Here is a 23,946-nt window from a genome sequence, read left to right as displayed (position 1 = left end):
GGGAGGGAGGGAGGGCAGACACTGTAGCAGTTCCAGGTTTTTTTTTCATTTTTATTGATTAGTAAATTCCTCAGTTATTAGTCACAAATCACTAAGACAAAAATGTAATGAATTAAAACATTTTCATCAATGTGTTTAGCTTGTTGCCTTAGATTTTTTTTATCTTAATTGATTTTTATTAAGCTCTACATTTTTCTCTGCTCCCCTCCCTTCCTCTCCCCTCCCCTTCAACCCTCTCCCATGGTCCCCATGCTCCCAATTTTCTCAAGAGATCTTGTCCTTTTCTAGTGCCTATGGGGGATTAGATCCATGTATGTCCCTCTTAGGGTCCTTATTGTTGTCTAGGTTCTCTGGAATTGTGAATTGTAGGCTGGTTTTCTTTGCTTTATGTCTAAAACCAGTTATGAATGAGTACATTTGATATTTATCTTTCTAGGTCTAGTTACCTCACTTAATATGATGTTTTCTAGCTTCATTCTTTTGCCTGAAAATTTCAAGATGTCATTATTTTTTTCTGCTGTGTAGTACTCCATTGTGTAAATGTACCATATTTTCTTTATCCATTCTTCAGTCGAGGGATATTTAGGGTGTTTTCAGGTTTTGGCTATGACCAACAATACTGCTATGAACACATAGTTGAGCACATTTTTTTTTGTGGTACAATTGAGCATCCTTTGAATATATACCCAAAAGTGGTATTGTTGGATCTTGAGGAAGGTTGTTTCCTAATTTTCTCAGAAATCACCATACTGATATCCAAAGGGGCTGTACAAGTTTGCACTCCACCAGCAATGCAGGAGGGTTCCCTTTACCCCCCATCCTGTTCAGCATAAGTTGCCATCAGTGTTTATGATCTTGTTGTTGCCTTAGATTTGATTAACTACGAAACATAGAAACTTAATAAAAAAAATTCTTTTGAATACCAAATAAAGACTTTGTTTTCCCTTTAGTGCTGTCTTCAGAGTTTGACATTGGACTGGGGGAGCTAAAATCCATCCTAAGGAGGCTATAGTGCTCATATGTGCTTGCTCAGTGTGCAGCTGAAATGTCGGCGTTATGCTCTTCCAGAGTCTTCCTGCGGACTGAGGGAGGATTCCAGGAAAAGATGCCTTTTTATATGAGCTGATCCTCTAAGAAACTTGGGATCTGAAGAGGGTCAAGGTCAAGTCCCAGGAATCAGAAAAACTGGATCATGCAGTACCATAGGGAGTTTTCTCCATACACATGCTCCGTTGAGGTTTCCTAACGAGAACCCTGCAGATGCAGGAAAGGGCACATCAGGTACAGTGTGATATGTGGTGCTTTGAAGGGCAATAGTGATAGTAGTTTCATTGTGAGAGCCAGCAAAGGCAAAGACGCCCAGGTAGGTGGGGTAGGAGAAGAGGGTGGGGTGGGCAGAGCGACCCAGAAGAAAGTAGATTCAGCAATCAGGTTGGCAAGAACACAGAGTTCCAGGTCCCAAGTCCCACAGCGAACCTATTAGCCAGTCATTCATCACTTGCAGAATAGAAAAGCCTAATTGTACGAGGTTTTACAGCTCAGAGGGGAGGACAAGAGGTGTATTTAAAATACGACGTGTCTCTCTGTCGCTCGGCAGCTGACGGAGATGCTGAGCATTTAGTACCTGGGTAACCTGAGGACAGCAGCGGGCGGTGTGGACGGGTCGTCAGGCCCAAGCCCAGCTGCAAAGTGTGGAGCCACTGTGCTGGCTTCAGGCAATGGAGAAGACTCCGGGGAGGGAGACTCTAATTTTTTCACGTATTCACCTGCCTCTGTGTGCCTGGAATTCAGAAAACTGGACTCTTCCTGTGTCATCTTGCAAGGACAGATCTTTCAAAAGAAGCCACATGAGGAAAGTTAAGATTGGCACAGCTCAGACAGACAAGGACAGAGACGGGCCTCTTGCCCAGTTGAGTTTTCTGATTCCATTGACTCCAGAAAGGCACAAGCCGGCAGAACTTATGGAAAAACTGAAGTTGCATCTTAAAAAAAAAATATATGGATTCTGCTGGGCAGTGGTGGCCCATGCCTTTAGTTCCAACATTCGGGACACAGAGGCAGGTGGATCTCTTTGTGTTCAAGACCAGCCTGGTCTACAGAGCGAGTTCCAGAACAGCCAGGGCCACACATAGAAACACTGTCTCAGAAAAAAGTTCAGAGATGGTTCTGTCTAGTCTCTTTTGTTGGGAGTTTTGTAGAGAGGGCTGAACACATATGAACATGTATGATATGCGTGTCATAACTACTCCTGCTACAGGAACTGACCAGGTGGCAAGTAGTTCTTTCTGTACCAGCAGATAAACCGCTAGCAATAAGCCCCACTAAAACCCTCAAGCAAGGTTTCAGAGGCTGGTTCAGATTCAGGATTCTGGACGGGGGAAAGGTCAGTCATTGGGCAGGAGATTCAGTTACAACTGGGGTGGGTACTAGGGTCTCACCTGGCTGCTGAGTGTGGAGAACAAGCACACACCCTATGGTGTATGTCTCAGGGAAGAATGACAGTCAAACTTTCCCCAAAGGGCATTTGCTAGTACTAAAAATACTAACTGCTCACCTCAGAAAATTAAGTTATTTTGATGTTTAAATGTCTTAGGGTCTTCTAGGGAGGAAAGACACTGTGTGTGTGTGTGTGTGTGTGTGTGTGTGTGTGTGTGTGTGAGAGAGAGAGAGAGAGAGAGAGAGAGAGAGAGAGAGAGAAAGAGAGAGACATGCATGGATGTATATGTATTTGAGAGTAAGTGTATTCTGAAACCTTCCCCATTGACCCTTATCAAAGCTATGAAGAAATGAGGTCTAGATGAGGTCCAGCATCATCCCCTCTAATAGCCCAAATCCCTTCTATTGTCTTGATGTTCAGTCTTACAAGTCTTTAATATATATACATATATGACATATGTTATATATATTAGACATTCTCATCTCCAGAAGCTATTTTTTTCCAATTAAAGTTGAATATGATTATTTCCCCTCGAGCCCCCTGATCCTACACCCCCTGTTTCCCAGGCCACAGTATTTGAATTGCTCCTAGTGTTATTATGGCAGGTTATCCTGAAGTCCGGGCCTCTGGCAGCTGGAGGGGGGCTGGTACGTTTGGGAGAAACTGGCTTTAGAAGCTTGATGGATTTAGGCAGTTTAGAAACTGTTTTTCTGTTGTCTGCCACTTTCCTGGTGGCAGAGTCCTTTGCTCTAAGCCCCAGCTTTTCATCCACTTTGTAAGCACACTGGAAGGTGCAAACTCTATGACAGGTTTCCATGCTTAATTCACACCAGCAAGTAATCCTTCCAGTCAAGGGGACTGATTTAATGGCAGGGACAATTTATTTCTCTCTGGGTAGTTAGAGACAGCTGGACTCTAATTCTTAAGAGCCTTTGTTCAGGAACATCTGGGTTGAAAATGCTATAGTTAACAGATGATGTTGGCAATAAAAGGAAGGGGGCTTTGTATAATGGCATTGTCAAATTTGGTAGACCTCTACTTAATAATTATAAGTAAAGCAATCTAACTTGTTATTACAACAGTTTTATTGCAGATTGCTGGTTTAAGCCTCTTTTGTGACAAGTGGCATTTCCCCCCTCTCTTGGAAGGGGGAAAAAGATCACTTTTATTTCCCTGTAATTTTTGCAACCAGTGACAACTTCGCACACTGGACATATTGGGAAATTTCATTTTAGAAACCAAGAATTAGACTCTCACTAAATTGTGGCTGGGTATGTCTTATTTTCTATGTGAAGGCTTTCTGGCGTTTTTCTCTCTTGTTCTTTCACTAACCCTGATTGTGCTTCGTGATTCTATACCTGTTCTGTATACATAGTAATCCAACATGCTGAGCAAAGCCGGAGGAATGAAGATCATGCCTAGATAAGGCTGAGCCAGGAAGGAAAGGGCACTGTGGCACAGTGGAGAAGGGGAAACCCTTGGAGGAGTCCCTTTTAACTAAATAAAGGATGACTATATTTGATTTGCAAAGGAATACTGAGAAGCCAGATCCTTTGAAGGAATACTATGTTATTCAAACAGTATGGGTCAACTTTGTATTTGACTTCACTGGGCTTTCTCTGCTTATATGAGAAGCAGCACCAGACATTAAATGGAGACTGCATCTGACTTTTTTTTTTAAATGCAAAAGATATTTGAATGCAATGTCCATCCTGCTTTACCAAACGAAAATAATTTGAGTTAGTATTCAACCAAAGGACATCAGTTTTGGATCGTATGCAAACACATTCTTAGGCATGTGCCCTCCTGTAACACAGGATCTAGAAGAACCCAAGAATAAATGACTCTCTGTATCTTCAAATTAGATTCGCATCTTGGCCTAATGGTTGGAAGGCAAATGTTAGGTTCCCAGAGCTTATCATAATTATTATCTATTATTATTTCCATTTGTATCTTTCCCAGTCTATTGGCACCTAATCTAACAAGTAAGACAAAAAGCATCTTATTGCAGGATTCTGCACTCACTTCCCACGCTCTGTTAGCTCTCTATTTTGTTTTCCTCTCCATTGTTCTGGCCTCTCCTGTGCATTTCCTGTCTCTTCATCCAGTTTGCTTCATGCAGCCTTCATCAAAAGCTTGTTCTTCACACTCCCGGAATGCCAGGGAGGCAGACATGTGCCCTATCTACTAGAGAAGTTTAGCACATGGAGGGGGTGAGCATAAAATTCCCTTATTAGCGCCCCTTTTTGCTTATGCAAGCTTGATTTCTACCACTCCCAGATCCTCCGATCACACGCCACACCTCTCATGTCCTTAGACAAAGGATGCTAGTGCTCTCTGTAGCCGGATCTAGCAAAGGTGGGATTGAACATGCAAAGAAAGCCATACTTGTCTTTGTGGATTAATTGATGGTTTGTCAGTGTGGTCTGCAAACATCGTAAAGATACCTGTTTGAGCAATATTTAAAATGTCGATGAGTATAAGGAGGCAGACAGATGGGAGGGCGGAAGCTGAGCAGTAGCAAGAAGTGGGCACTGGGGGACATTGGAGAAGGTGTACCCCCTTTAAAAGGAGTTCCTTTTAGCTATATGAAAGAGACTCCAGTGTGACCACATTTGATTTACCAAGGAAAGCTGAAAATCCAGATCTTCTTTAAAATATGAAATTGCATGTTGGTGTCTTTTTCCAGTTTTTTTTTAAAGTTTTATTTATTTATTGCATATATAGTGTTCTGCTTGCATGTACATTTGCAGGCCAGAAGAAGGCACCAGCTCTCACTACAGATGGTTGTGAGCCATCATGTGGTTGCTAGGAACCTCTGGAAGAGCAGGCAGTGCTCTTAACCTCTGAGCCATCTCTCCAGCCCTGTTTCCATTTTTTTAAGGAATACTGTGTGGTCAGACAGTATGGGCCAGCTGCATGTTAAGCTCCTGTGGGTTTTCTCTGTTTGTAGAGGAGCAGCAACACCATATATATTACATGGAGACTACATCTCTACTTATTTCTTTAACGCTGAAGCCATTTGACTTTGAGCTTGTGGGTTTTCCCTCCTTGGACTTCAGTTAGTTTTCTATATAAGAAGGGTATGAGGTGCTGGAGAGATGGCAGGTCTTCTAGAAGACGTGGGTTCAATCCTCACACCCATATGACAGATCATAAACATCTGTCACTCAGTGCACAAGATCGCCTTGATCAGATTGACCTTCTTGCATGAGGAAAGTCCTTGATTCTTAAACCCAGCAGGGTAAATGGCACTGTAGCAACTAAGAGTGAGCACATTCACCCTACTGCATTTGATCCTCGTCAAAATGAGGCAATGAAATGTCCACTTACTAGGAACCACTCTTCCTTTCCCGCCAGTAGGGTTAAATCTATACAAACAATTAAGAGCTTTGATCCCACAAACTATGAGAGTCCTAAATAAAAATGGCAGTTCTTCACAGGACACCAACAAATTAATTTTGAGTGATCCCTACTGAGATCAGATATTTTCTGGCTACTATTTACATTCAATCGTGTGATCCAGTAATTTGCTTCAACAACTAATGCATAAGTTACATAATTATTTTAACAACAACAACAACGAAAAAACCGATTTAAACTCTAGAAAGAACAGCAACACAAGGAGTTAATTTCATCCTATGGAACATAAACTAAGACAATTTTCTTTGCTGGGGTTGGTGATACTTGGGTTGGTACTTCAGAATTGTTCTACACAACCACCTCAAAGTCCAGGTCATTATACTCCTGGCAGGAAACAGAAAGCCTTCAGATCAATTGTAGGGAGAGCCCAGATACCTTTGTATGGAAGTGGTCCTCTGAAATCTGACTATCTATGGATGGTAATACCAAGAAGCCCGATCTCCCATGCAAGAAAAAGCAGTTGGTGTTATTCCCTAAAGAGAATGGGAGGCTGTCACTGTGCACCAGCACGTTCCTTGCGAGCCACACATCTTTATGTCTAACCTATCTTATTAAGTCAGTTCATCACTTGAAACCACAGGGGCTGAGGAGCTGGCAAAGTGCACCCTGTGCAAGCGTGAGGACCAACCCCCAGGCTCCATGGAGAAAGGCAGGTGTGGGCATATGCATTTGTAGTCTGAGTGCTGGGGAGTACGAGGCAGGGAGATCTCTGAAGCAGACTACCCAGACAGCCTGGCAGAATTGGTGATCTCTTGTAAGAGTCCTGTCTCAAAAAACAGTGTCTGAGCAGCAATACTCAGGGTTGACCCCTTGCTTCCACAATGTGCACCTGCACCCCTCACATGCGTGTATCCACACACAAAGTCACATCAACTCCATCAACTCCATGTCTCTCATTCACTTAGAATAAGCAGCGTGCGCCTTGTTTGGACAAGCAGAGTTCTCATGACCTTTCACCTCACCTTGCTCTCTGACCCACCCATGGCTTGTCTTGACGTGCTCTCTCAGTGCCGGCCCTGCAGGCTCTGTGTCTGGTTCTCAAACACTTAGACCTTTTTTATGACTCAGGACTTTTGTTCTTGCCGTTTCTATCACCTAGAGATCCCTTCTCCATGCCCTCTCGTTCCTCTCTGCATCTTCAGGGTGGTCCTCTTGGACTATTACAAATTGGCACACCTATCCCCCCCCCCACACCCAGCTACTATTTATCCTCACGAGTGGTTTTATTTCTACATAGGATTTGTCAAGATATAGAAATTTATTATTGATTCACTTGTGTATTGGCTTAAAATTGAACTTTCCCTGAAAGCACACTTCACTGGAGGGGAAGATGTCTCTCCCTCCAGGTCAGTTAGAGGCCTAATACTTAACCACTGGACGGGTTGTGTGGGCGTTCTGGGTCTTAACTTTACCACCAGTCAAACGGGTAGAAACAGAAGGATGTGTCTCCCGTGGTGGAAATAAGTAGAGCCACCAAGGAAGGCCTTAGCCTAGGACCTCATGCCTCATCCCCATTACAGTCCTGAAACTAAATAACAAGGGTTCATTTGTCATTATCACTTGAGTGATGTTTCATTACTTAATATCTCCTAAAATATATGATTTAATGCTTGTTGTAGAAATGTGGTACGTAATATATGTGGTTCATTTTTTTGTGTGTGTGTGAGCTCTTATCTCTTTAAATAGTCGATGACCATCTTAATCTAAATTTTACTACACTATTTTCAGGTTTATATCTTATTCTTTGTGACTCTAACATCTTAAAACAGCTCTCACAATTCATTCTGGATTTGGCAGCCTTACACCCTACAGTACCATTCTTCATTTAACCTTTGCCTTTGAGTTTTCTACTCCATATGACTAGCACTACCTGAATCTCTTTATGCACAAGCATGTTGTGACACCTCTTTTTATTTTCTTGGAGCTGAGGCACAGTGAGTCGGGTTCCTCTCGTTATCAAGGCCCTCTGTGTTAGTGGCTCCATTTGCTGTGCACTGTGGGGGGAAGCAGCCACAGCCAGCATAAACTTAGCTAGGAGCTCAAAGACGTGTATACAGGCAAGGTGCTGGCGAAGTTTGAAAAATAAAATCTGTGAAGAGAGCAATACCTAGAATATTGCTTGGAGCTGGTAATTAGACTGGTTGTGACCTGTGAACGTGGTCTGGGAGAGAAGAGAAGATACTGGGGTGCAGAGGGGGAACAAGAGTGAAGGTGGGGAGGCAGGAACAAGGCAACAGAGAGCAGTCTGGTCTGCAGCCCAGAGCCCTGCGCAGAGGAGGTGAGGCAGCTTGGATGAAAGCAGGAGTGAGAAAGCTGTAGTCCTGCGCTGGGCACTTAGATGGAAGCTAAGTATGATTACCGTCATTCCAAGCACATGGGGGGCTGCTCTGAACAACAATATGAGCCATTTGTACAAAAGGCCAAAATGGAATCCAAATAACAGGCCGCCCTGCTCCAAGTCTCTTCCTCCCACTGCAGTTAACATTTTACTACCCGGCTGAGTAACTAATGAACCTGGCCGCTGTAAATCCCCAGGCACAAATCTCTGCTTGGGGTCTGTGTCTAGACATCCAGACCAGAGCCCAATTTGCACTTTGAACATCCAGTCCCTTATCACTTGTGGGAAATCAGCTTTAATGGGGAAGATGTGGAGGTGTCATTTTACTGACCCTGCCTTTGGCACCTGGGGGTAGACTGAGGGTTCCCTGGATAATGACTGTATTAGGGGACCAGAAGTCCCATAAGGTGTTTGTTGTGAGACTCTGCTATTCGCAGTCATTGACTGGGAGGCCTCTCTGTCTCATTGCAGGCTGTGCTTTGTGAAGCTTAAACTCCTGATGATAGCCATTGAGTACAAGTCTGCCAACCGGGAGAGCCGGTAAGTTGACGTCCATGTTTGAAATGTACATCCTGGGAGGGGTCCGCATACTTCCTATTTCTGGCTTTATAAATTATTTGCTTGGAAACCAGAACAGCACCTCCAGAATCCTGCAAAACATTTCAAGACACTGAAGCTTCTATTTCAGACCAGCCTGTCACCCCATGCTCCACTGGGCACCCAGACATTTCTCTGGAAGACAGGAGAGAGTAGCTCCACCCACTACGCTCCACCTACCCTTTACACAAGAAAGCAGGAATGGACTTTCTCTTAAAGTTTTTTTTTTACTGCTGTAAGCAAAAAGCAGGTGGCCTCAGGCCGTCTTTCCAGCAGCCTGTGGTAGAGTGGTAATGGGAGGGGCCAGCTCTCTCAATAGCCAATTTGCAAGCAGCCTATTGTGGACCATATGTGTTTCTCCCACTGCAGCCATAGCCAGGTGGCAGACTATCAGCTTCATGTAAATTAGTCAAAAGAGAAGAGCTCTGAGGCAGGAGCTCTCATTATTTATTTATTTTTTACTTAATGATGTGCAAATCAGACCAGTGAGGGACAAGGTCTGGTTGAAATAGATAACACCCCAGTCGATACATGACCCTTTTGCTGCTTGGTGGCAGCAGTGTATGAGCAGGAATCTGTAGTGGTGGTGAGACGTCTTAGGTGCCTTTTTGATAACACAGATAATCTCGGATCCTCAATTCTTACTCATAGTTTGGGGAGAAAGATAGCTGGTTAAAAGATAGACTGACTTTTATTCTCTGAAACAATGTATCCAGATGCTATACCTGCTCTAGGGCAGCCTTTGGTCCTACATTTTCACAGGGCCAGAAGGGCAGCCCACCCCAACACACGTCTTCAGAACTGAACAGAATGAAGGGCACCACTTAAAAAGTTCTACTAGCCTCATTCAAGGAGTTTTCTCAATCTTGATAAATGACCGCGCACGTGTACACACACACACACACACACACACACACACACACACACACACACACACACATGCCTATTTCCAAATATGTGTCTGTGACATAAACAAAAGGAACACTGGATCACAGGCAAGTGGATCCTCTGTTGTCCCTCCCCTTAACTGTCTTGTCAGATTGTCCACAGCCAATCTGATCAAATGCTGAGTTACTTTGAAAAATCCAAATCAACCAGACACCGGAAGAGAAAATGGTGGATTTGGTGTCCTTTTGTAGAACACTGTGGTAGCAATTTCAAAACTATGCATGCAAGGATAAATTTTTTTTCCATGTTGGCAAAGGAGAGACTATTAAAAGTCTTATTTGAGCCCAAGAGAGCCATGGGCATTTGTCAACAGTTAAAGTGGGATTTACTAGAGTTATCATTAGCCCACTTTTAGACTAGCCTTACCTAGATCCATGTGTGTGGAGGAAGGACTGTGGGTCCTTGGATTTTTTGGGGGTGGGGTAGGTTGTGAATGGCAATCTTTGTGATGCTGAGTCGGTACACCTTTGTGTATCAGAGGACCTCTATCGCTTTTGTGCATCTCTCTCCAAACATACATAAAGGAAAGAAAGGAAAAAGGAAAAGAAAGGGAAGGAAGGAAGGAAGGAAGGAAGGAAGGAAGGAAGGAAGGAAGGAGAGAAGGAGGAAAAGCATCACTGTGTAAGTGGTATTGCTGAGTATTTTCTGGAATGATCTCACGGCTGCACTGAGCCATGAGCATCAGCCACTCAGTTCCCACTTATCACCCTTTGGTCCCAGGAAAGAGAGGTGTCACTAGAGGCCAGGCACTATTCTAAGGAAATAGATTTCAGGTCCCAGGCAAACACAGCCTTCTCTTTGACAGGGCCTCTCATTGATTCATAAATCTGAGCTGTTTCCAACAAAGCCATGTCTAGGGATATAGGTGGTGGATTTTGTTTTTCCTCCTAGTGCCCCCAGAAAAGGCAAAAAAGGAACTTGTCTGGCTTTGTATTGGCTTTTTGTGTTCAGTTGCCAGCATTAATCCTCCGTGTGGCTTGGTCTCAGTGTGGAAGCACAGGAGTGCTGTGGAGGGAACGTGGCTCGTACCCCAACCAAACACAAGATGTATTCAACCAAGCATCTAAGTCCAAAGCACACTTTTGTTTTGATATCCTTGTGAGAGACCTAATCCTCATCCTCTCACATTTTGTAATGGACGAGGTGTGGCCATCCAGAGAAGCTGCCTCTCTTTCCCACTTCCTACCTCTGACCCATGTTTAAGGTTGTGCTCTGTTGTTGGCTCCGCCCATGATCCTGTTTCCATGCTTTGCTGATAAACCTTGTTTTCACGCACATCCTTCAAATGATTTGAAACAAAGGTTTTATTCCTTCCTTCCTCCTGGTGTCAGTCAGTTTATTATCAAATTGTTTGATTTGAAATTCTTTTCTTGTCGTTTTGCAGAAGCCGAAAGCGGTATGCATTCTTCGTTAACTTTCCTTCCAACCTCCACCCTCTGTCTTCACTCCTAACCACAGGACTAACCATTTGCCAAGAACTCAAGAAGAAAGATTATATATATGTATATATAATCTCATTCCCTTGTCTAGTATATATATATAGTATATCTATACATATATATATACATTTTATACATATGTATCACCCATCTCCCACTAGAATACATCAAAGTAGCCTGCTGCTGTCTTTGTTTGATTTGTTGATTCTTTTGGTTGATGCACTAACTTCTTTGCAGGAAAACTAAAATAAATAAATAAAAAGGTAAATGGAAAGGCATAGATTGTCTTCAATCTTAGCACTAATGATGGAAACAAATCATATTAAACCTGAAAAGGAGAGCGTTTCTCTCCAGCCCTCTGTGTCTGTTTCTGTACTGTCCTGATGTTGTCCTGGTATCCATCAGATGCGGGCACCATTTTGTCTTCATTCCACATCCACATTCCCAGTGACCTTCTCACCCCTCTGTTGAGTTTCCACTTTGTTGATCAGTTTCTGTCCTCTATCCACAAAACAGAGACCAAGCCCTAGCACCTCTTCCTTTCCTCATTCTTGTTTGGGTTGATTTTATTTTGACTATCTAATTTCTTGAGCAGTTCTCTGTAGAGACTTAAAATGCCAGTACCGAACTGCCCAGCTGTACATTTGTGTTCTACAATAAGCACTGTTTGTTGGGACAAACTCATGGTTTTCTTTTTCCCCTTGTGTATTTGGCACATTTCTTAGTAGGAAGTATCTCAGCTCTCACCATGTCACTTCATCCTGTTTTGCCGCTGTTTTGTGTTGCATGAAGCATGACTAAATTATTATCAATGGCGTTTTTTTAATTATTTGGGTTTGGGGTGATTGTTTTGTTGTTGTTACATTTTTCAGCATAGTTTTTTCTACCAGGCCTGCTCTAAGACAGTACTGTTATAGAGTAAAGACAAAGCCGACCTGCTCATGTTCTTCTCTGTGGCTGTAGTCACTGTCATGTGTTTGTGTTTATACTTGTGTGTTTGTGTTGTCTGGGATTCTTTCCAATGTCTGATATTCTGTGATTTCTTTTAGTAGATGTGAATAAATAGAGGTGACTTCCTGTCAGTTTGGTATTATTGATATGATCCAACTGCGAGAAGTTATTGCAACACTATGCATCTTCAGAGGTCCACAGTGGTTGCACCTCTGCTGTTGGCCTTTGGCCTGGGGTCCTTTTACTTTGTGGTGAAGGCATGTTGTGATATGGGCATGACTTGTCTTAATGTGTACCAGAGAGTATGGCTTGCTCCCAGAACCACATGTCCAGTGTTATCTTTCTTAGATCAGCTCTCTAACCTCTCCCATGTAGTTAGTCTTTTTATACTATAAAAATATATGGAAATTTTCTTTTAAGATTATTGATGTGAACTTGGGCTAAATGATATATCGCCAATATTGTTGTGGACCACAGTGATGGTCATTTGAGTCTGACCAGCTGGGAGCAACCTTGATTATGGTGTCTCTGTATGTAAGTGAACTAGGACTATGCATATCGAAGCATGGAATACACACCTGTGTCTTCTACACATATTCTAATGTAAATGCATGTGTCTAGTTGTGTGGGACTCCAGCAGCACTTATTGTAAAGCCCAGAAGAAATGGAAAGTTCCAGAGAAGTGATGAGGTTTGAGATTTGGGTTTTTTTCTAAGCTATGTCATAACACAACACAAACTGCAGTGCAGTTGAACTTCCTGAGAGGGGACAAAAATTGGTTCAAATCAAGTTCCTGCTGATAGTAATTGTACATGAACTTGACTGATCAGAGAGATCTCTTCCCAGTGGTGTGAGTCAGCAGGACATAGCATGAACTGAGTTCCTCAGTGGTTCTGACTTGCTTACTCTGTTTAATGAAGTCCCATTGGCTTGCTAGACACAACTATGATTATAGTGTTTTCAAGTATAAACTATACCTTCACAGAAGTGGTGATATTTTCTCAATTGCTTGGGGAATGGTACACGATGCCTCGGGGAGGGGGGTGATTAGGGCCAAAACTACACACACACACACACACACACACACACACACACACACACACACAGTGCATGCACACACTCTATTTGTCCATAGTGGATGAAAGTCTTCTTTAAGGTATCTGTTTCAGTTGAATTACTAGTCATTGGACATTTCCCCAAACAAAGGTAAGGATTAGGAGGACTGAAGGAAGGATGACTAAAAAATTCTGCAGCTGTTGCACCTTAAGTATTAGAAGAAAAAGAATATTTCTCCCCACCTAGTCCTGATTTTTTTCAATCTGCCCCAAGTTCAAGCATAAGATAGTTCATGTAGTATCTCACCTAGGGCCCTGATAAAAACATGGCCTATTGGATAGAGCCCATTCTTTGTGGATGTGTTCTCCAATCAGAAACATGGATTTCAGTTCTCAGTGAGTTTTGTTTTCAGTATTGAAACCAATTGATCCAGCTGCCTAAGTGACTGTTTACATACTTGCATATTTGTATATTTATACTTAATGTCTCTGGGAATTTAGCTTGGTGGCCAATCTACAGGAAGACTTGTGGTCACGCATTTGATCAGGCTGACTAATGAGAATTGCAGTAATTGCTACTTTCATTTATTGGAGAGAAAAAGAGAAACTTGGAGAACTGAGGCCAAGGACTATGATATGGGCTTTTCATTCATTCTACGGATCTAGAAAGTGCCTATAGCACGTAGGACCCTAAGCTCTGCTAAGAAAAACTCAGAAGTAAACGGCGATCCTGTTCCTCAGTCTTCTAATGGGCAGTGATTTCTTACAGAAAATGTGTACTTTGCTCTTGTAAAAGGGTAAGCAGACAAAAAATAAGCCTTGCTGCAGAAGTAGGAAAGCAATGAGCGAGAATTCTTGGGGATGGAACCACACAAGCCCTGTGCTGCCGGCTGTCGCTAGGCGTTTTCAATTGAAGTCAGCAAGGTCATGGTAAAAAAGAGGATACTTTATATTTTCCTTGAAATGAGGAAATATCTCCTTCTGCCTAGATGTCCTTGTTGGAATTCTGCTAATGGATGTGTAGGAAGAAAGGCCTCTCCCGATAGGAGACTTCACTTGGAGATTTCCTTGATTCTCTACATGACACATCTTGAGTTTTATCTCTGATAAACTTGTGACTTAGAAAAAATTGGAGCCAGAAAATTGATTAAAAGTGGTGCTTGGGGAGGAGGATGTTTGGCAGCCATAAGAACAAAACAGACTTGACATCGAATAGTCTCCTAAAAAGATCAGAGAGATTTGCCAAGAAACAAAACAAAACAAAAAAGTTAACATTCCTAGTAAGTCAATAGCAAATTTTAAGTCTAGAAGGGATTTTGTAGGGAGAGGAAAAAGTTATTCCTGCCTAGAATTCATATCATTTCTAAGAGGAAGAAGACTAGTATTTAGTTAAATGTTCTAGATTTGGGATGCAGGTAACAGTTATGCGATCTGAAATATTAAAATCAGGAATGTATCTCTTGCATATCACCATAAAACTCAAGGTGTGGGAGTGATTGTGTAGCCCACTGTAAATCTGTAGTAACCCGTTTCTAGATGTTGCCCAGAGACCACACCTTCCCAAGGGTTCAGTTAGCATTGAATAGAAAATAGAGAGTAAGCCAGTGGAGGTGTGAGGGCTTCTTTACTCTGACGCTTTTATTCACCTTGCTTATATTTATAGAAAGCAAAGATTAAGGACATAGTGTTTTCTTAGTGCATAGACTATAGCCTTTATCCTCTTAGAAACATTGTCAGTCAGGTGTTATACTCTGCGTTTTATAGTTTAGGAGGGTGAGACTTAGCTTCCTTCAAAGTCAGGATCCAGTGGTTCACTAACACTGATTGCTAGGGAAGCTGAGGCTTGAACACCAGGGTGTTCTCCACCCGCACTGACTTGATTAAAAGATGTTTGAAGACTGCAGGAAATGACCTTGACCTGCATTTTCTAGACTGCAATCCCTGATTTCACTACAGGCCAATTCTTGTTCAGTGCAGATAAAGACCAGAGGAAAATGAAAAACCTCTCTGGATAGAAACCCTGAGATGACCACATTTCACAGTGACACAGTGGGCTAGATCTCTGTGGGGCAGGCAATGTGGCCCAAAGCATGAGGGAAGGCAGCACAGGTCTCTGGACAGATATGTCTGAGCAGGACAATGTGTGTCACATTTTACCTTCTGTATCCTATTTTTCAAGTCAAGATAGAACCCCACCCATCCAGCCAGCTCGGGAGCCCTTCCACTCCTATGTGGATTCTTATCAAAATAGAGGCTTCCAAAACTTCTGGGAATATACTTTTAAGACTCCAGAAGTGTGTGGGAACTTTTTTAATAGACGTACCCATGCATTATTCTATCATGTATTTAATTCTATAACTTCATCACAGAAGATATTTTTAATAAGAAGCACAGTGGTCCAGTGCATCGAGCCAGGAGACCTCTGATAAAATGCAATACTTGGACATTTTTACAAGAATGGCATGGTAACAGTAACCATAATCAAAGGTATCAAGCTGTTTAGACATTATCTTTTTTGACAAAAAGGCTACTGTTAGTCTTAATGCACCTCTCATAGGGAAAAACAGTTGAATTCTTGGTAGACTTAGGAACTTACCCAAAATTACCACTGCAGTGCTAGAATATGAACCCAATTTCTGATTGCAGAGGCAGTCACATAGGAACTGCCTTTTAGGAAAACAAGGGAAAGATTGTACAAAATCTAGAACCCTGTGATCCTAAAATGCCTTACTTAGGTGATTTTGAAAAGGAAATCAATATAAACTATATAGTCTCACATACACGTTAATGAGCACAAATTTTTACATTCATTTAACGCAAAAATTTGTCTAATCTCTGACACTTTTACCTCACGACTGTGATAAATCAAAAGGCTTGTGATATGGGTGTGGGAATTGCCAGAGGGGTCATAATAAGGTCTCTTTATAAAACCTCTGCCTTTTGCAGTGTGTCCTTAGTGCGGACCTCAGGCCCATTAGGATGGACTGATGAGTTCTGATATGGAAGGAACCTCATTGTCTCTGGTGGTTCTGGGGCAGAGCAGTTGCCTCTTCATTCTCTCTTATTATTAAGTGTTAATAGCAGCCATGGCAATGACACAAGCCCCGCTCCCCGCTGTCAGGTCTTGTAGGTAATGGTAGGTGCTGTTCGCAACTATGAACAGAGTATCCTCAGGGTGGTGATCTGATCAGAGTTCTCCCAACAGTGCGGAAGTTCTCCTGGGCTCTCCCTGTTTTGCTACAGAGAGCTGCTTTGACAACACTGTCTCCTGGATCTTACCACTAGACAAAGATCACATGTTAATGTCTCCCTTCCTCAATTTGTCTTGGGCAACTGGGGGTCTTCAGTAAACCTGAGCCCAAACCTCTCTTGCCTTAATCACCAGCTTTTCACATCAAATAATAGTGCCGTTGTCTTTTGCTTCATCCCAAGTCGCTAAATTCCACACCTGTTATACACAATGCCTCATCACTATTTCTGCATAGGACAGCCCATACCCTGCTTTTGATCAGCAGAGACTTGCTTGTTTCTCCAATTTATTAGATTAGGATCCTTTATCTCTACTGCCACCCCAAACATAACTTGGCTAGCTAGTTCATTTCTAGCATTTATAGGGCTGTGCATATTTAGATTTATATATCCCTACAAGACAAGGCAGTTGTTTTGTTTCTGTTTTTAGAGATAATTTTCATTTGTCTTTAAGCTGCAGTATGCCCCAATGATGGAATACTATTTTTATGTCTTTTTCACACAACCCATCCATTTTTATAGAAAACAGACTGGAATCATTGGGTATATTTGACAGATAATAGCTTTCTTTATCGGTGTGTAGATCAGGTTCTTCAGAGAGTCTACTTACATGTTCTTATCAAAGCCTCAAAGATGTGCAATTTCATTATGCATTACATTTAATATAGGTGTCTTGTACCATTCCCCATGGAACTATGTGGTATGTATATATGTATGTTTCTGTATACACATAGGGGTCCCATTAATGCTCAATCACCTAAGGGAAAGTGGGTGTTGCATAGAACTTCATTAGGCTGAGTGTGTTTCAAAACTGACCATCAAAATCAGTTTCTAAATGGGATACATCCTGAAGAATACACTTTTGGTCATGTGCTTCTGGGAGCAGCTAAGATGCTCCATTAAGCAAACCCAGACCCTAAGACCCATATCTTTGATGTCCCTGACTTGGAGTGTGCCGCCTGGAGCTAAATGATGGCATGATTGAACTAGATGTGTGACCCAGTGAATGTCAGGCTCTAAGGAAAGATCTAAGAGGAACAAGACGAGTGGGGCCCCTATGAAAGCAACATGATGGTGTCGTCATCAAGATTTTATCCTGAACACCAGCTCACACTTTTGTCTTCTTTGTTTGTTTCTGTCCATTGAGCAGAATATTAATTAACCCTGGGAACCACCTTAAGATCCAAGAAGGTACTTTAGGATTTTTCATCGCAAGTGATGCCAAAGAAGTTAAAAGGTAAGAGTTGATTTTTATCTGTCTTCTTTCTGGTCCAACCCCAGACACTTAGACCTACTGAGACCTGTATGCTCCACATGTCCAAGACTCTACCTCCAGGAGTGTAGTTGCTTCCCAGGATGTCTTTTCCCATAGTCAGTTCCCGGTCCTTAAGTCAGAATACTAAACATTTAGATCAGGAAGCATTTTTATCTGCCCCTTCATCTTACAAGGAAAGAAAGTGAGGCCCAGAAAGCAGAAGTGACTTCAAGTCATTCTAATTCTTCCTGTTTTGAAGGAGATGCACAGGACTTCTAGCCCGTTTGAGGTCATTTTCCTAATATTATATGGGTAAATGGCTTTGCATATTTTTCTGATGTAAATGCCAAGAAGAACTTCAAACAGTTTGGATTAATTTTAGGCAAAACATTAAAATGCCCCTATCTGTGTTTGCAAGTTTCTAAGCCTTGGCTAGCATTGTCAGCTTCAGTTGGGAAACCTCTTTAGGTGTAGTATGAGGCTAGCACCAGGCTCCATGTTTCTGAAAATTTTTTACTAGTGTCTTTATTCCTATTTAAGTAACTTAGGGAATCATAGGGCTTTGCATATCAATTTAGACTTTTTCTTATATTTGATTTTATTCCAACTCCAAAACTTGTGTTTTCAGAAAATATGATATAAGAAATCCAGAAAGGTTCCTCAACTGAATAATTGTGTTACATATTTTAAATCAATTCTCACTATGAGTGTCTTCAATTCTTTGTGGGTGCCCCTTGTCTTCTAATGAGTACCCACTCAGAGCCAGGCCCATGCTATGTGTGCCTATTCTCTATGCTAACCCTCAAAAATTAACCCAGAATAGAAGCCAGTCTTCTAAAGTCCTCAGAACTCTGGCCTTCAGGTCTGTAAAAGGCCAGCACCTACTTCTGAGAAGCTGCTCTGCACTACCACTGCTCTGGGTACTAATGGGTTTCTTTGTGTTCAAGACCTCACCCAGTCTTATAGTTCCTTCTTTGTCTAGGAAGGAACTAAAACATGGCTTCTTTGACCAGTTTGTGCAAAGTCATTGTGCTAGTGAGACGTAACAAGATGTATTTGCAAAATCCCGATATGCAAATATAGAACCCTGCTAATATTTGACAAAGTCAGGCTTATGATTTTCTTTCTACCCACTCAAATCTAGAGAGTAGGACTTTAAACAAGTTTTTAGACTACTAGTTTAAAAGCTCCCAGGGAAAAGAACCCTTAGGGTTGAGGGGTTTTTGTTGTTATTGTTGTTTTGTTTTGTTTTGTTTGCTGGTTTCTGCTTTTTATTTTTATTTCTTACTGATCTCTCCAATAAGTTTACTTCCGCAAATTGGAAATTGGAGAATGATTGGCATTGTTAAGATCTGTAAGAGAAATCCATCTCTATCCAGTTCATGGGTAAAATATGCTGAGACAGGAGGCTCTCAGAACTATGCTTAGACAGACGTTCAGGTGAGAAAGGAAATTGTCTGTGGGAGCCCCACCACCGGGGACTCTGGAATAGTTATGTCCTGGTCCAGATGTGAGACACGGAATTTTGAAGCAGAATCTCAGCTCTAAGCATGGTAGGCTGGGAGTACAGGCGACCATACATCATGCACACCTCCCAGACAGCAAATTCAACCTGGGCTCCCATTTGTGTGATTCTATTTCCTACTGCATCTCTCACTAATGAGTGTCACAAACACCGAGCAGCTCAGGAAACAAATTACCACCTATATTAAGGAATGTAATATGTCTTGTTCCCGTGCTTTATGGTATTCACAAATACATGCTGACACCATCAGCTACAACCCCAGCCTGTAATTTCCATGGCGTGTGATCTGTCAGAGAAAATGCTGTCAGTTAGGGCATTTCAAATAGATGAAGAGTACAGAAAGCTATAGAAAAGACATTGGAAATTTGAGTGAACCTGAACAAGTTGTGTAAAAAAATGGAAAAGTAGATTGTGATGATCTCTTATTGGGTTTTACCCTCTGCTGTGGCTTCAAAAAAATGGCAAAACACTATGTATTGAGAGAAGTTAGTGGAGTCTTGGTTATGGAAACTTGAGGTACCAGCTTTAGACAAGGAGGGGTGAGCCCAGCTGCTTCCGTTAAGAGGTTACTCTGAGATAGGTACTTGGTTATATTTTTTTTTCGTGTCCCTAAATATTCCCCTTTTTAAATAACTCCGGAACACAGTCCAGTGATTCCCACTTCCTTTAGCAAATACATACTTTATTTGAGTCATAATTAAAAATAATAGATTAGTTGCCAAGTGAAAAAAGTTATCTGCTTTTATATTAAATCCTCTACTTCTGGTTTCTTCTCAAAACATGGACCCCCCCCCCAAGTTGGGAAGCATTCTCAAATTGATTTATTTATCCACTCATCAAATATCTGCACATTGATAAATGTTTGGAAGGCTCCAGAGATCTTATTTGCTGTCCTGATTATAAATTTGCTCACAATTTATAGAAAAGAGAATTTTAGGTTCTTAAAAACTTTAAAATGAAAGAAGGAAGGATTTCAACTGGGTGTCACTGGAAGCTGCTCTTCCAAGGAGGTGGCATATGGACAGAGATAGAAATGAAGGGAAGGAGTCTTTCATATAAAGATCGGATGGGGAAGGACGATAACAGTGTGAGGTTTGTCGTGTTGAGACAACATGGTACAGCATGGCTGGGATAGTAACAGGATGGAAGCGGGGAGAGTTCAGAAGACAGGCTGCACCTGGTTCTTTTGGGCACTTACAAAGAGAATGGCTTTGTTATGAAATGAAGCATATTGATACATGTGATCAGAACTATATTCTCAAAGATCAGTCTGTGATGACATCAGCCTGTGATGGGGCAGGAGAAGAGGCAAGATATTCAGAGACCATCAAATAGTGTAGGGAGATACTGGCAGCTTGTGCAGGAGGAGACTCCCATTTGGAGCGCTCTGGGGAACCTGTCATGCATACTCATGAACTGCATAGAAATGAGGGAGGAGGAGGAATCAAGATTTAGACCTAGGTTTGGGGCAATGAGCGATGGTGACAATGATGTCTTGCTAAGATGAGAATAAGTAGAAGAAACTGGGGGTGGTAGGAACTGAGGAATTCTGCCTGGGCCATGGTGAATGGAAGATTGGTCCTAAACATACCATGGAGACATCATTAAGGCAGGTGATAGCTGCTTTCAGCCCGAAACTGCAGGGACCAGGGGAAGAAGGGGGAAGCTCGAGAAGTAGTGATGACCGCGTAGTGGGAGCTTTGCCCTCCGGTGGGGAAATGTTTTTTGTTACTATCCCACCCCTCCAGAGAGCATATTCAATCTTTCTCTCTTCCAGTTGCTTTCGGACTCTTGCCTTTAGCCATTCACACAGAGCAACAGAGGACATGGAGACCCTAAACCCAACCTAGCAGGATGTGTGTGGGGGGGTCTTTTGGCTGGTGTGTGAACTGGGGAAGGAGGGGATGTTAGTTGCTTTGGAGTGAGAAAGCAAGCATCAGGAAAATAGAGAAGACACCAGGAGTAGGGAAAGGCTCTTGGAAGCCATAGTCAAGGTTTTAAACTAAGATCCAGGTTTTGTTCCCAGGGTCACTGAGATTACAGGGTGAAGTGCATAGTTGTAACAAAAGACATTGCCAAGAGAATGTGATGGGGGCTTATCTGGGTGGTGTAGCTTCCAAAGAACTGCCACTTAGCAAAAATTAACTTGTAGTTTAAAGAATCTGCCTCCTTCATCTGCAACAGATGTCTTTATGTGAGCGTGGACACCTTTAGCCCTTCATCTCCCTCATTAACAGCATCTGTCTCACTGTAGCACCTGCTTCGCTAAGTGAAAGAAGCCAAGCACAGAAGGACAAACATTGCACAATCTCACTTATATGAGAAACCTTAAAAAGTCAAGGCCATGTAAGCACAGGGTAGAATCATGGTTACTAGAAGCTGGGGCTGGGACATTTGGGGAACAAGGATCAAGGGACATAAAATATTAATTTAAATGAGAGAATAAATGCAAGTGATCCTTGCAAAGTGTCATGACCATAGTTGGTTCAAAATAGGTTATTTTTGCATCTGCTTATTTACTTGTGAAGAATAGATGTGAGAAATTATTCACCTTGAAGGAAGGTGAGAGAACAGCTTTCCTCCTTCTATGGCAGGGGACCCAGGGATCAGCTCAAGTTGTCAGCTAGCAGGTGCTACTACCTGCTGAGCCTTCTCCCTGACCCACAGCTTGATGTTTTTTTTAAAACAATGTATTGAATTCATGAACATTTCTTTTAATAATTTTTCTTTTAGGGTAGATATTAAATGTCCTCACTCCACATACAAAGCAACAAGCAGATGAAAGGCTGTGTGTTGGTTTGCTTGGTTTCGCCATTTTACAACATAGATCACAAATACATAGCTTTTCTCAGTTAAAAACAAAATGTTTACAGGCTAGGGAGATGACTCAGCAGATAAGAGCACTAGCTGCTCTTCCAAAGGTCCTGAGTTCAATTCCCAGCAACCACATGGTGAGTGACTCACAACCATCTCTAGTAGGAGCAGATAACCTCTTTTGGTGTGTAGGCATACATGCAGATAGAGCACTCATATACATAAAATAAATAAATAAATCTTTAAAGATGTTTAATATAAAGAACTTGACTTTTGAACATTTGGCTGATCTCTCCATCTCTTTAGAGAAACATATTTAAGACTTTCGACTCCTGACTTGAATCCAGACTCTGCCACTTTGCGGTGTTACATTGAGTAGGCCACTTAATCTCCCCTTACCTCAGTTTCCTTATCTGTAACCAAGCTTCCTTTAAAAAGGGTTGTTTGAAGATCAAATATATTAATGCTTTTAAACGCTTAGAGCAGCACCAGCCTATGGTTTGTTAGCTGTTATTGCTACTGCATTGCTGTTATCTGCGAGAGCGTCTAAGGAGTCCTAAAATGGCCAGAGGAAGTGGTTGGGAACTTACTTTCCCCAAGTAAATGGATGCCTCTTCTTGTCCCTCTTGTTTCAAAGCAGGCCACCATCCATTAATTTCCTACCCACAGTGCCTTGCAAAGCAAACAGCTGCTTTTTCTGTTTTTGCAAAGAAGATGACGTCTGACATTTAAAGAAACGGTGAAGGAACCCATTGAGTTGAAAGAGCATTGGACTTGATGTTGAAATGTACACACTGTGGAAGACATAAAAGAACCTAGGAATTGTGTTTATTTCTTTGGCCTCCGTTGACAAATGGCTCTGTTTATTCCTGGCACCCAATTTCATGTTGGGAGTGGTAAAGGCATGAAGCCCAGGGTTTTGTTAGTTCCTGAATCCAGAGGGTTGGGAGGTTGTTCCAGTAAACTTCATGACCTCCCCAGTACAGATGCTTCTCTACTTATGATGGAGTGACATCCCTATAAACCATCATAATTTGAAAAGAACTTCAGCTAAAATTGCATGTAACCTCCTGAACATCATACCTTGATGCCTAATGTGTTCAAGCATTGAACATTAACTCACAGTTGGGCAGAGCCATTTAACAAAGCCTATTTAATAGATTTGCCAAAGTTGACTATCTCCTGCCACTTAGTGACGTCTGTGCTGAAAATCCTCGGTGGCTGAACGGCCATGCCTCTGCACCAACTCAAGTCGGAAGGCTCATCCTACCCACCCAGGTCCCCATGTTATTCCTCTGGATACTGATGTTAAGCAGTTTCCAAATCATCTTAGTTCTTCTTATTGAAACTAACTTTGGCACAGCCAGTTCACTTTGGAGTCCCAGAATGGCACTTAAGTCAGATTAGGGGACTTTGTTATTATTATTGATGGCTTCTCCTTGGGGCTCATTCTGCCCACCAATCCCCTCCTCATCCCATCCCAGTGGTCAGCTGAGTTTTACCCCAGAGAGAGAGACTTTTATTCATTATCTGTGCTAGGAGCAGGCATAATGGGAATGGATCTGGCCAGCTTTGGGGTGAAATGGGCTTTGACTTCCGGGAGAGAATCTGAGGGGAACCACTGGAATCTTTCTTGGCCCCCTCCTCCAGTAACTCTCAGTCCTCTCTGCCTTTGGCCAATGAGGAAAGGTGCTTGTGAAGTGGCAAAGGCGATATTTAGGTTGGACCGAGGCCCGTCATTCTTGTGTCCCTTTAATATGTATTCAAGTAAGCTGTGGGGATTTAGAATTGTTTTTAATGTATACTCCAAAGACTTGGGGCTATTACCCATGTGTTCCAATGACCAATACTCAGTGTTGTTCTCAGAAATGACAGTCACAGGCTTAGTGTGCCACACCAGCAAGACCTTTCTCCA

The 23,946-nt window shown here is 42.2% G+C and overlaps 1 protein-coding gene across 16 annotated transcripts in view; it reads left to right on the top strand.

Annotated features, from left to right (window-relative positions):
- Kcnma1 (potassium calcium-activated channel subfamily M alpha 1) overlaps positions 1 to 23,946 on the top strand; it is a 720,864-nt gene that overhangs the window by 554,630 nt on the left and 142,288 nt on the right. For all 16 annotated transcript variants that reach the window (XM_085698388.2, XM_085698387.2, XM_085698389.2 and 13 more), the window contains exons 16-17: positions 8,670 to 8,738; positions 17,588 to 17,674. In XM_085698388.2, the coding sequence (XP_085554514.2) occupies positions 8,670 to 8,738; positions 17,588 to 17,674 (156 nt within the window). The remainder of the gene's footprint in view (positions 1 to 8,669; positions 8,739 to 17,587; positions 17,675 to 23,946) is intronic.

This window comes from Myodes glareolus, chromosome 12, assembly GCF_982192425.1.
Source record: "Myodes glareolus chromosome 12, mMyoGla1.1, whole genome shotgun sequence".
NCBI lineage: Eukaryota > Metazoa > Chordata > Mammalia > Rodentia > Cricetidae > Myodes > Myodes glareolus.
This window is presented reverse-complemented; position numbering and strand designations above follow the sequence as displayed.